This window comes from Leuciscus leuciscus, assembly GCF_965113295.1.
Source record: "Leuciscus leuciscus genome assembly, chromosome: 23".
Classification (NCBI taxonomy): domain Eukaryota; kingdom Metazoa; phylum Chordata; class Actinopteri; order Cypriniformes; family Leuciscidae; genus Leuciscus; species Leuciscus leuciscus.
In genome coordinates, this window is record NC_138747.1 from 18,149,507 (window position 1) to 18,161,849 (window position 12,343).

The 12,343-nt window shown below is 36.8% G+C and overlaps 1 protein-coding gene across 12 annotated transcripts in view; it reads right to left on the minus strand.

Moving 5' to 3' along the window:
• The window catches only part of mcf2l2 (MCF.2 cell line derived transforming sequence-like 2), an 84,758-nt gene that overhangs the window by 49,838 nt on the left and 22,577 nt on the right, over positions 1-12,343 (minus strand). For 10 of the 12 annotated variants that reach the window (XM_082156197.1, XM_082156203.1, XM_082156202.1 and 7 more), the window contains exons 3-11: positions 9,955-10,069; positions 9,787-9,877; positions 8,472-8,591; positions 2,743-2,859; positions 2,391-2,540; positions 2,008-2,132; positions 1,434-1,548; positions 1,191-1,310; positions 358-549 (exon numbers count right to left, since the gene is read on the minus strand). In XM_082156197.1, coding sequence (XP_082012323.1) covers positions 358-549; positions 1,191-1,310; positions 1,434-1,548; positions 2,008-2,132; positions 2,391-2,540; positions 2,743-2,859; positions 8,472-8,591; positions 9,787-9,877; positions 9,955-10,069 — 1,145 coding nt within the window. The remainder of the gene's footprint in view (positions 1-357; positions 550-1,190; positions 1,311-1,433; positions 1,549-2,007; positions 2,133-2,390; positions 2,541-2,742; positions 2,860-8,471; positions 8,592-9,786; positions 9,878-9,954; positions 10,070-12,343) is intronic. The other 2 variants (XM_082156201.1, XM_082156198.1) reach the window with 1 other exon arrangement.

The following is a 12,343-nucleotide window of genomic DNA, read 5'->3' on the forward strand; positions in this document are numbered from 1 at the left end:
AATATAGCCTACTAGCCAGGACTCCTTCTTTATGTGTACAGATGTAACGTAATGGCGCAAAGACATGCTCGAATTCCCCGCGGAAATCCACCAGTACCACTGGAATTAAAATCATTATTAAAAGCTAACCGATTTGAATCGAGTTAAGGCAAGCAGATAGTTTTGAACAGTGGCTGGTTATGTTTTGTTTTTTTTATAATTTTTAACACCAAAAAGTTACGGACTGCAGCTTTAAAAAATAAAAGTTTTTTTTTTAAAGTGCCCTTTTTGGTCCTTCCGCCCCTGCCCCGGAGGAGGTCTGTGCACGCCACTGCTGTGTGGTATGCAATTTGACTGCATGCAAGTTGTTTCACAAACCTCGTCGATTCCTTTGTGGATTTCAAGTGATTTGGTCAGAATGTCACATTTCTTTTTGGCCTCGTTGTTGAAGTCATCACAGATCCGACGCAGTTCGACACACTTTGGGAGGATTGAGTCTACGGCGTAATGGTTGCTTTGAATGAGCTGGTCCCCATGCTGAGCGTGAAGCTGAGCTTTCTCCAAGGACTCCTGTACAGATCAGTAAACACAATAAACAGAATATGAACGATGTACACTTGACTATTATTACATTTACATTTATGCATTTGGCAGACGCTTTTATCCAAAGCGACTTACAGTGCACTTATTACAGGGACAATCCCCCTGGAGCAACGTGGAGTAAAGTGTCTTGCTCAAGGACACACTGGTGGTGACTGCTGGGATCGAACCAGAAACCTTCGATTTACCAGTTCAGTGGTTTAACCCACTAGACCACCATCTCCACTACCTTATTACTACCTGACTTGCAGTCTTGTAACAGTCAAGTCAAGTCACCTTTATATATATGCGCTTTCTAATCATTTTGACAAAGGCAATGCATAAGTATGGATTGTCTTTCTAGATAAGATGGTTGATTTAGTAGAGTTAAGCTAGTTGAAATTGCAGTGGTGACACCAGCAAACCAACATTCCATGTTGGGGACCAGCATTCAAAACATATGGTGGTTATCCTGATTTAAATATGCTTAAAAAAAGAAACATTAACTGTCTGTAAAAAATGGGGGGTGGTTAGTGGTTTAACCAGCAAAAAAACAAACAAATAGTTGAACTGTTGAACTGAATGTGGTGGTTTGCATAACAGGCCTGGTCTTAGATTCAAAATATTTTGACCTGAGCTTTGTCTTCCAAAGTTTTCAGTTCCCCAAGTAGGTGATCGACCCGGGCCACACAGTCCCCGGTGTCAGACAGTCCCAATAACGCTTCCATCAGGCCATCCAGAGAAACTTTCACCTGATGCAATGGATAAAACACACCAATTTCAACTTGATTGACTAGTCAACCGCCACTGGAGATACTTAGTATAATGGCTGCCTACTGAGTTGAGCACAATTGAGCACATCCATTGCACCGTACCTCTCTGAAGTCCTGCTCAAAGTGTCGTAACTGTAAGCACTGCTCTAATTTGAGGTGATGCCTCGACCAGAACTGTTCAAACGCATTCTCAGTCTCATCGAGCTGCGCTAACAACCTGAGACAAACAAACAAACGCTTTAACAATGTGAATGTCAGAGGAGCTAGAGTGAATTAGATTTCACAGAGCAAGGTTAGATGACACTAGGCTTTAAAGAATAATAACAGAACTGTAACAAGAACTACACAAGTCTAACACATGATAAAAGAGCTGTAAAAATGGAGGAAAAGGCACTAAAGTCAATATGTAATCAAAATAACTTTTATTTTAATGTTCCTGGTTATATTGTGAATAATGTTCAGTCTTTCATCAGAATGGTCTGTGACTATCTTTTTTGGCAAGTTCTCTATTTGCATTTCCGATGGTTAAAATCCCTTACAAAGTGATTATTCTGTTTTGCTGTCAAGTAGGAATATCACTTAGTGGCTCAGAAATGTGTTACATTCTAGTTTTGCTTAAGCTACCATCGTCATTAACAGTGTAACGTTTTGTGTGTGGGAAAAACTTTTTACACACCTCTCAACGGTTGTTTGGTTCTCTACCTCATCTGGATTCAAAACGTGGCTCTCGGTTTTGCTGGCCTGGTCTTTGATACAGGACAGCAGAGTATGACCTTGTTTTACTGCCAATTTTAGCTCTTCCTATACAGAAAGAAGAAATATGGCATATGAATACTGATTGAATCTGGATATATGCAAAAACAGAAATAATCAAGATGAATACAGATGGTGTTTTGTTGCTCCACTATGTGAGAAACTGAATATCAATGAACCGATAAAAGGTGACTGACCAATTGCACAGACACAAGCAATAAAATAAAGGACACAATTATGACAACAAGGATTAAACAAATCATATGATAATATTAGAAGCACTGTTCCATAAATGTGGATGGCTACCTTGAGCTTATCGTGTTTTTCGGTGTGTGTGATAAGCAAATCTTTGGTGCACTGCACGTCATTGGGAAGCTCAGTTTCTGCCAGGTCTGTTCCAAACTGCTGAAGCATCTGTGCTGTGCTCTTCACTGTTAACGCAAAGTTCTCAATGGCCTAGGACACAACATTTTGAATTATATACTCTATACTTTACATAACACTGAAAACTGAACTCCACAGTATATTATATATGGTATTTTGAAATTAAATGGTAGACTGCGTTCAAATATGTAAAAAATACTACAGTATATTTTCATTTAAAGTCATATTAATAAGCCAATTAAGGCTTTGTTTATTCATTTAAAAAACGTCTCACTGTGCGATGGTGAATCCATTGACTGTGACAATATTCCAGGCTTCCCCCCAGGTCACAGGTCAGCTGGCCTTTGTCAATGTAGCCGTGCAAGTCTGACAGGGAATTTAGCATAACAATCTACAAGAGAAGGAAAAAAGAAAGAAAAAACATTTACATATTTATGGAAGTGTATATTAATGCCAGAAATGCGTGTACTTTTTGGGAACAGAAACTAATTGTTTCTCTTATCTTACTTTAAAGACAAAGTCGCTGTTGTTAGCAGTGTTAGTGTATTGCTACAACCACAGACCACACACACATTCATTTTCGCAGAACCTAGTATTTTCACAACCTGTGGTAGGCTGCTGGTACAATGGTAAATGGTAAAAAAATATATGTTAAAAAAACAGTTGCAGAGGAAGCTTAAAAGAAAATTCTGGGTTTGGAAGTAAATGCGTAAGTAAGTAAGTAAGTGGTGTACAGTAACATTATAATGGCAACAAAGAGGTAACATTTTATATAACTTTACACAAAAGAGTTTAATTGTCAACTTTTCACACTAAAATCATGTCATCACATTGAAATCAATTATATTGTTTAAGTCTTGTGGATGTACTATTTAACTCGTTCACCACCACGTTTTTTAAAATTTTTTAGTTGCCAGCCACTGCCAGCATTTTGATCCTTTTCACAAAAAAATTATTTCCCCGCAGATTTTGTTGTCTGAACATGCAATAATCAAAAGAAAGAAAAGAGCCTCTGCTTTAATTTTTTTTTTTAAATAATACATTTTATTCTAGCTTCATGCCTTCTTTTTTTATCAACACTGAATGTGGTTAAAGGTAGGGTAGGTAGGATTTTTCCCAAAAAAAACAAAACAAATTTGTTTAAACTGTCTTTATATACCAATACATAATTAAAATGTAAGTGCTCTGAAAAAGAGAGTATTAAAATCGAGTGACTGTAGACCTTTTAATCTGCAATAAACACAGCTCATTATTTCCATCCGGGACGAAACAATTGATTGGTTTGGGCGACTGTCACTCACTCTCGCAACCATGGCTACCACCCCTGTTGCTACAAGATCTGCCCATATGCGCGTGCACCCGTTTGATTTGAGGAGTGCAAGAGAGGCGTGAAACCTACGTAGAGTAAAATTATGGCAGAGAAAGAGCATTCGAAATTCAAAGCACCTGCATATGCAGTCAGCGAAGGCAAACAAGGCAAAAACTACTTCCTCGGACCCTGGTTGCCCGCACTCTTGAACGACCTCCTCTGCTTCGCCCTCGACCCCGGACCTGTCCTCGAACCGACGATGCGGTAGCTGCTACTTGTCTCCGGAGTGTAACGTTAGTCCTCATCAGAGTCAATCATGGAAACTCTTACATGCAAAACACCGTAGCCTATTATGAATCTTACACGAAATTCACCATCATCCCAGTGTAACTGATGGTAATGGAAAAACGTGTATCAATGCAAACAGTTTTTAGCTTTGCCTTATAAATATAGCTCGTTACCTATAGCCTAAATATAGCTCGTTACCGAATCAAACAAAATATATTTAAAACTTTACCAGTATCGATATGCTAGCTTGATAGTGAGTAGCCTACTAAAAGCCATATTATTTGTTTATATTTATAGTGATAAAGTTAGGTATTTTATTACATGTGATTCTGACATGATGTCACTGCATGCACTGCGCTCCTTCCTCTCCACTCGTCTCAGGTAAATAAATAAGTAAGTAAATAAATGCGTCTTCCAGCTGATCCTGAGCGTTTGGCATCGCGCGTTCATGTGTTTTGGGGGCGTGGCTTTGGAAGGAGCTCAGAAGGGTAGGGGTGGAGTGAATGGAAATAATGAGCTGTGTTTATTGCAGATTAAAAGGTCTACAGAGACTCGATTTTTTATTCTTTTTCAGAGTACTTACATTTTAATTATGTATTGGTATATAAAGACAGTTTAAACAAATTTGGAATGTTTTTTTTTTTGAAAAATCCTACCTACCCTGCCTTTAAAGGGATACTTCACCTCTGGAAAGATGAATGTGTATTTAAAATAGGTAATTTATGTAGAAGAAATGTGAAGAAATTATTGAATTTGGAGCTTTCTGGACTGAGAAAACCCAGAAAATGTATTTTTGGCTTATGTGGATGAAAGACAACAACTCCCAGAATGCACTTGCTTCGCTGCCTTAGGAGGCCACGCCTACCGGTAAGAGTGCGCGGTTGAAAACAACAAGGCTAGCCTACGTGATGAGTTTGCCAGGGATTTAGAGATCGCCGAAAATGTCCGGGATTCGGCTTTTGCGTTCTACAGTCGCCATTCATCATGTTTACTGTGGCGAGCAGGACGAGGCTGACGGCCGCGGGAGAGCGGCGCGAGGCCGGTGGCGTCTTTACTGAGACGCTGCGGTCTCGTATCTCGGAGGAGCGGGAATTTTCTTAGCAATGGTAAAACGCACATCAACCGATCACTTGTTTAGCGTTCATGTAAACACTACATTCAGATTCACCAATCGGAATGAATTCAGTTAGATTGAAACAAAAGGTGTGCATGTAAACAATGAATGGAGACCGCAGAAAGCAAAAGCCGAATCCAGGACATTTTGAACGATCTCGCCCGCCGTACAAGTCCGGGAAAAAGAGGATGGTAACCCCTACTATTCAGCTTTCTCCTACTACTCAGTTTTCTCCACAGAACAAGAGCCTGTTAGCTTAGCTTCCAAAGAAAGATGGCTGACACTGTGTGTACATTCTGTGAGTGAGATCCCACCCTCTATGGGCGGGTTGAAAACATGCGGGACAGCTCTTCCTACTGGCTGTAGTCTTTAGCCTCTGGCCAGAAAATCCTCCGATGACGCAATATGACGATTTTTGCGTCATCTGAGGATTTTTTCCAGACAAAAAATACATAAATCTTTCCTCTCAGGGGGATGGAAATGAGGGTGGAAAGCACGGTAATTCGAAAATACTACAGGTTTTCTACTAATACAAAGCTTAATGCTAAATCCTGAAGTATCCCTTTAAGTAAGTTTCATAAAGAAAGCAACATTTTGAGCAAAAAAGCTGAGAAAATCGCATTTATGTCAAAGACTACATCCAGATTATATTCAGAACAATGATCAAAACACAAAATACATGGAGTAGATCGAGTCCATGAACACCCCTAATGCTTGCACAGTCCTATAGCTCGTCCTGGGTCGACATTTCACTCATTAACATTAGGCAGTTTTGATTTATATGCTGTTTAATGTTGGTGATTGTGTTATTTTACATTACATGTGATATCGTCTTGTTTCGGCTTCTTCTTCGCCTGTGTTTTGATCAGGAGATTCAGTAAACTTTCAGAAGATGTGTAATAGCGTCCCCAACCGTATAACAGTGAAAACACGGAAAGCCGGAAAATTCTGTCAATGTCGGGGAAAGGGTTAACTTGTGTGAAGTGAACCAACCCATTTCACTTCCATTGTAAAATGCAGAGTGTCTATTTAAACCAACTGCAAATAGCTCAACTTACTGGCAGAGGCTATTTACAGTACACTGACTCATGCCACCACTGTCTGATGGTGAGAAAAAATGACTAAATAAAGTGTGGAGAGTAAGGTGGATGGTGTTAGCTTTTGACACGACCAAACAAAGTACGATTCCGCCTTACTGAATTGCATAGTAGCCTGCTTGTGCTTTCAAACGCTCCCGAAAATTTGTTGATCATTTTAGCCAATCACAGACATATCCGATGAGCGCGTGGACACAATGGCCAGTCAGAGGTGTTTTTGAATTCTGCTCGACAGCGCTCAAAGCGTCACATTTTAAAAAATTCAGTACCGACTTGCTAACGAAGTTTGTATTTTGACAACTCTAAGGCAAGGCAAGGCAAGTTTATTTATATAGCACATTTCATACACAATGGCAATTCAAAGTGCTTTACATAGAAGAAATTAAAATAATAAAAAGAAATAAGAATAATTAAAACAGTTTAGAAAAATAAAATGAAATACAGTACAGTACAGTCGGACGAACAGTGGCACAGTGCTCATTCAGTAAATGCATAGCTAAACAGAAGTGTTTTGAGTCTGGATTTGAATGTGACTACTGTAGGAGCACATCTGATCTCTTCTGGAAGCTGGTTCCAGCTGCGGCTGGCATAATAGCTAAAAGCAGACTCGCCATGTTTAGAGTGAACCCTTGGTATTTCTAGCTGATATGATCCTAATGATCTGAGTGATCTGTTGGGTTTATATTCAGTGAGCATATCTGCAATGTATTGAGGTCCTAGGCCATTGAATGATTTATATACCAGTAATAATACTTTGAAATCAATCCTAAATCTAACTGGGAGCCAGTGTAAAGACCTGAGGACTGGTGTGATATGTTCATATTTTCTGGTTCTGCTCAGAATCCTAGCGGCAGCGTTCTGTATGAGCTGCAACTGTCTTATGGTCTTTTTGGGAAGGCCAGTGAGGAGTCCATTACAATAATCCACCCTGCTGGTGATGAAAGCATGCACAAGTTTCTCTAAGTCTTGTCTGGAAACAAAGCATCTAATTCTTGCAATATTTTTTAGATGATAGTATGCTGATTTAGTTATTGCTTTGACATGACTACTGAAACTAAGGTCTGACTCTAGTGTCACACCAAGATTCCTGACTTGATGTTTAGTTGTTTGACCCCTAGAGTGAAGGTATGCGTTCACCTTGAGAACTTCATCTTTGTTTCCAAATGCAATGACTTCAGTTTTGTCTTTGTTTAACTGAAGAAAGTTTTGGCACATCCAACTGTTGACTTCATCAATGCATTGGCACAGGGAGTCAATGGTGCTGTAATCGTTAGGCGATAGGGCTAAGTACAGCTGTGTGTCGTCTGCATAGCTGTGGTAAGCGATTTGGTTGTTTCTCATTATTTGGCTCATTGGGAGCATATACAGGTTGAACAGGAGTGGTGCAAGAATTGAGCCTTGAGGGACTCCGCATGTCATGGATGTCCACTCAGACTTATGGTCTCCTATACTCACATAATAACCTCTCCCATCTAAGTATGACCTGAACCATTTTAGGACTATCCCAGAAAGCCCCACCCAGTTTTCCAGCCTGTCAAGAAGTATGTTGTAATCGACAGTGTCAAATGCAGCACTGAGGTCGAGTAGTACCAGCACTGATAATTTGCCTGAATCAGTATTTAAGCGAATATCGTTTATTATCTTTATGAGCGCTGTCTCTGTGCTGTGGTGCGGTCGGAAACCAGATTGAAAATTGTCAAAGTATCCATTCGAGCTTATGGATACTTTGCAGGTCTAAGTCTACTTGCAGGAAGTGTGAAGAAAATTAGAGACAAAGTTTCAGAACTAACACTGAATCTGGAATATTCCTGTAAATGACTATAAATCTAATGCATCTGCAGATGACATTTTGTGAAATCAAGGCATGCACACCACAGTGCGATCTTCATTTCCTTAACGTCACAAGAGAAAATGCATGCAGATGATAATCTCATGCACTAGCATACAATGTGTCAAAGCAAGGTGACATTTACTGAATTCACACATTGCCACCACTTTGACGACAAGCAGCTGTGAAGCACCTCTATTTTCTAAAGTGCTGTTATCACCCTTTCAGACATGCATAAAACAACAAGGTTGTGTTAATAATTTAGCGGATGAGTGATCATGGTTACAAACACTCCAGAGGAGCCCTGCGCGTCATATGGCGAATGAACAGACATGCTGAGGGTCCAGACAGACAAAAGCATGCTTACCGGTACCTTCAATTTGAAGTCATCCCTATGTAACCGCATACTGACATCAGCAATGGCCCTCTGGAGGAGGCGTGAAGGTTTCAGAACCAGAACAAGCTGTAGATTTCCTGGAAAGGAGCCCTTTTAGTCATGAAAGAAAATGAAACATATAAGCAAAAATAAAACTTGGACTCATTTCCTTACCAATTCTGTGGCATTAACTATATATACTTTGTGATACTTCCAACCTATTCTGTATTTGAAACTTTTCAAATGAATTTTTTTAATTAATATATATATATATATATATATATATATATATATATATATATATATACACACACACACACATATACACACACATATATATATATATATATATACATATATATATATATATATATATATATAAATAAAGGTAAAATATATTTATATTACATTTAAAATGTAATTTAAAAAAAAAGAACATGTAAAATAAAACGGGCCAAAACAATAGCAATTTTATGTTACTCCATTGTAAAAAATTAAATCACAAAACAATTATTATTATTGTAATAAAACTTACTGTACTGTAAAAAAAGTAGTATTTAAAAATTGTAAAACAATTATACTTTTATATACTGCAATTATTTTATTAATAAAAAGACGCTGAAGTTTTTCAGCATTTTCAGTTTTTATTAAAAACTTAAACTAGTAAACGCTGCTGTCACTGAAGCAAATGGAGACATCAACTTTTAAATTTTAAAAGTCTTTTCTTTTAATTTGTTTATGCTTATAAAATAATTTGTGATTAAAAATATTATATATATTGATAGTTATTAAATTATATTAAATTGGATTAAAAATATGAAAAAATAATTCCAGCACAGCGCTAAAACAACCATAATGAAATGACCCTTCAAAATAGATAATGCTTTACAATGAACCCTGTTAGAGATCTACATATGATAATTTACCTGTTCAATAAAATACCTTACTCACCCATAACAGTGATAAAAACGCCATCTATTTACAACATTTCAAATCCCTCAGTTCTCGCCATCTCTCTAAAAAAGCCAAGCCAATGTTGATTCTTGTTTTATTACGAGCTCTGTCACGTCCTCACACACGAGTGAGTGAAATATGTACGCAATTTCCCACGAAAACCCTCCTGCTAGGTCTAAAATATAAACACTTATAATAGGCTTACCATAGTGAATCAGGGTAAGACAAAATAAGTTTTGGAAGAAGTATGATGTATTGACTCATTATTTCTGTATCTGTAAACATCATGTTGAAACTTCTAACTTCATGTTCATGTTGTAACTTCAACTTCATAAAGTGAGCTTGTACGAACCGCTATCCGTGACAGAGAAGTGATTGCTGAGTTCCATTTGTCCTTCCTGCGGTCCAGGATGATGATGAAGCCGATGCTAGCAGCATCCATGCTGAAGGATGAAGAACAGGAACAGACTGGTCAGGCTTTGAAACCACAACTTTAAGACAAAGATAAATGAGGTTTCACCTTGGTATGCTGGTCAGGTATGTGACAACATTAACGAATTCCTCATCCGTCACCTCGTTAAACCCTGAGAACTCTGGGAAGGTGATGATGGGAGATCCATCTTTTCCTCTTCCTCCTGCAAATATTTAGTGTCTAGTTAATTCACAGTTATTAATTCAGAGAAAAAGAAGGTTTGAAATATTAAATGGCACTCTGTGGCACTTTAAAAACATTTGTCTTTTCAAACAACGTTTGTTTGTAATCTCGATGAGCCCTATGGCTAAGTTCGCTGTTCACAGACCAAGTCTATTTTTATTTCATTTTTGGTGTTGAGACAGACACCATTCACACTCAAACGGAAACTATGCACATGGTGTGAAAGTGCATGCAGCAGAAACCAGGTGTGAGGGGATTAAAACCATGACCTAGTTATTTTTTTCTTTACACTTAAGGCATAGCTTTCAAATATACTTCTTTCATTGGGACATACATGGGGAACTGTCCTCAAAATAATCCTTAAGTATTCATCACATGCTTCTACTTTTTATTTGACTTTTAATTCACATTAAAATATCATATTTGATTTTATTTCAATTTAATTCATATGTTTATTTGATTTAAGAAAATAAGAACCACAACTCAATCTCAACCACAAGGGGGCGACAGAGTTATGAGATGAGTTCTGACACATCCATAAAATATTATCAGACTACATATTGTTTTAAAAATGTGTTTGTTAAATTGTTAACAACAAATTAGACAAAAAGGGACCTTTAATTACATAAATTGTATATATTTTCATACTTACACACTGTAAAAAGTGATCAGTTGAATTAACCTAAAAAAGTGAGGAAACCCGTTGCCTTAAAATTAAATAAATAAGCCATGCGTAATTGAAAAAAAATAAGTTAAGCGGAATTGTCAAGTAAAGTTCACATAACATTGCAATGCATGACGTTAATTTACTCAATTTTAAGGCAACAGGTTTCCTATCTTTTTTTTAACTGATCACATTTACAGTGCATATACTTACATTTGTTATGATGTTTACACTACAAAAAACATTAAATTAATTATTATTGATGTACATTTGAGTCATATTTGTGTTAGGTTTTAATTTTACTTGATACAATTTAATATGTAAGGGACATATTTATACTTTTGATTCATATTTTGTCATTTTTATTATGAAGGGGGAGGTGCCTGTGTTGCATGGTTATGTTTGTGAATTTATAACCTATAAGGGTTATAAGTACATGTTATCAATCAATGGTATCTGCAATTTGTATGATGTGTTCTGTTTAAATGGAGACAAGAGACAATCTAAATAAAGTGAGGGAAAAATATTGTGTCTTTTTTGAACACATACTGTCATATTTTCACTTTGAGCTCAAACAGTAAAACCCCTGCTAGGATCACGAAGCCTGACTTATCTCCAAATGTACTATTTTCTTTGCTATTTACTTATTTTTAGCAAAATATTCGCCACTGTCCCTGTCAGTGTGAATATGTAATCGCCTCATTTAACAGGGATTCTTCTCGTGCATTGTGTTCATTCCTGAGGGGAATTCTGGAGAAAGATGTGTTTGTTTGCAGTAATAAGGCAGATCCACTCAGATGTCACATGTTCATCCATTTTTAGACTTTAGATGCCACAACTCCTCACTTGGGTGATGTATAGGTGATTTTTTATCTATTTATATATATATATATTTATGAATGTTTCTTTTTTCATTTATATGTATAAACCACACATATCCGCCAGCTCGCATCCGTCATCTCATCTGTCTTCAATGTAAAACCTACACTAGTCAAAAGTTTTAGATCGGTAAGATTATTTATGTTTTTAAAAGAAGTTTATTTTGCTCACCAAGGCTGCATTTATTTAATAATAAACAATAAAAATGAAGTAAAATTGTGAAATATTATTACAATTTAAAACAGCTGTTTTCTATGTGAATATATAGTAGTGTAATTTATTCCTGTGATCAAAGATGATTTTTCATCATCTTTACTCCAGACTTCAGTGTCACATGATTCTTCAGAAATCATTCAAATATGATGATCTGATAAGAAACATTTCTCATTATTATCAATGTTAAAACAGTTATTTACATTTTTATTTCAGGATTCTTTGATGAATGGAAATTTCAAATGAACAACATTTATCTGAAATAGAAAGCTTTTGTAACATTAAACACTACCGTTCAAAAGGGGTCAGAAAGAATTTTTATTTTATTTTTTGGGGGGAAAGAAATAAGAAATAACACTTTTATTCATCAAGGGTTAATCAAATTGATCAATAGTTACAGTAGAGACATTTACAATGTTACAAAAGATTCTATTTTGAACTTTCTATTCATCAAAGAATCCTGAAAACAAATTGTACACAACTGTTTTCAACATTGAT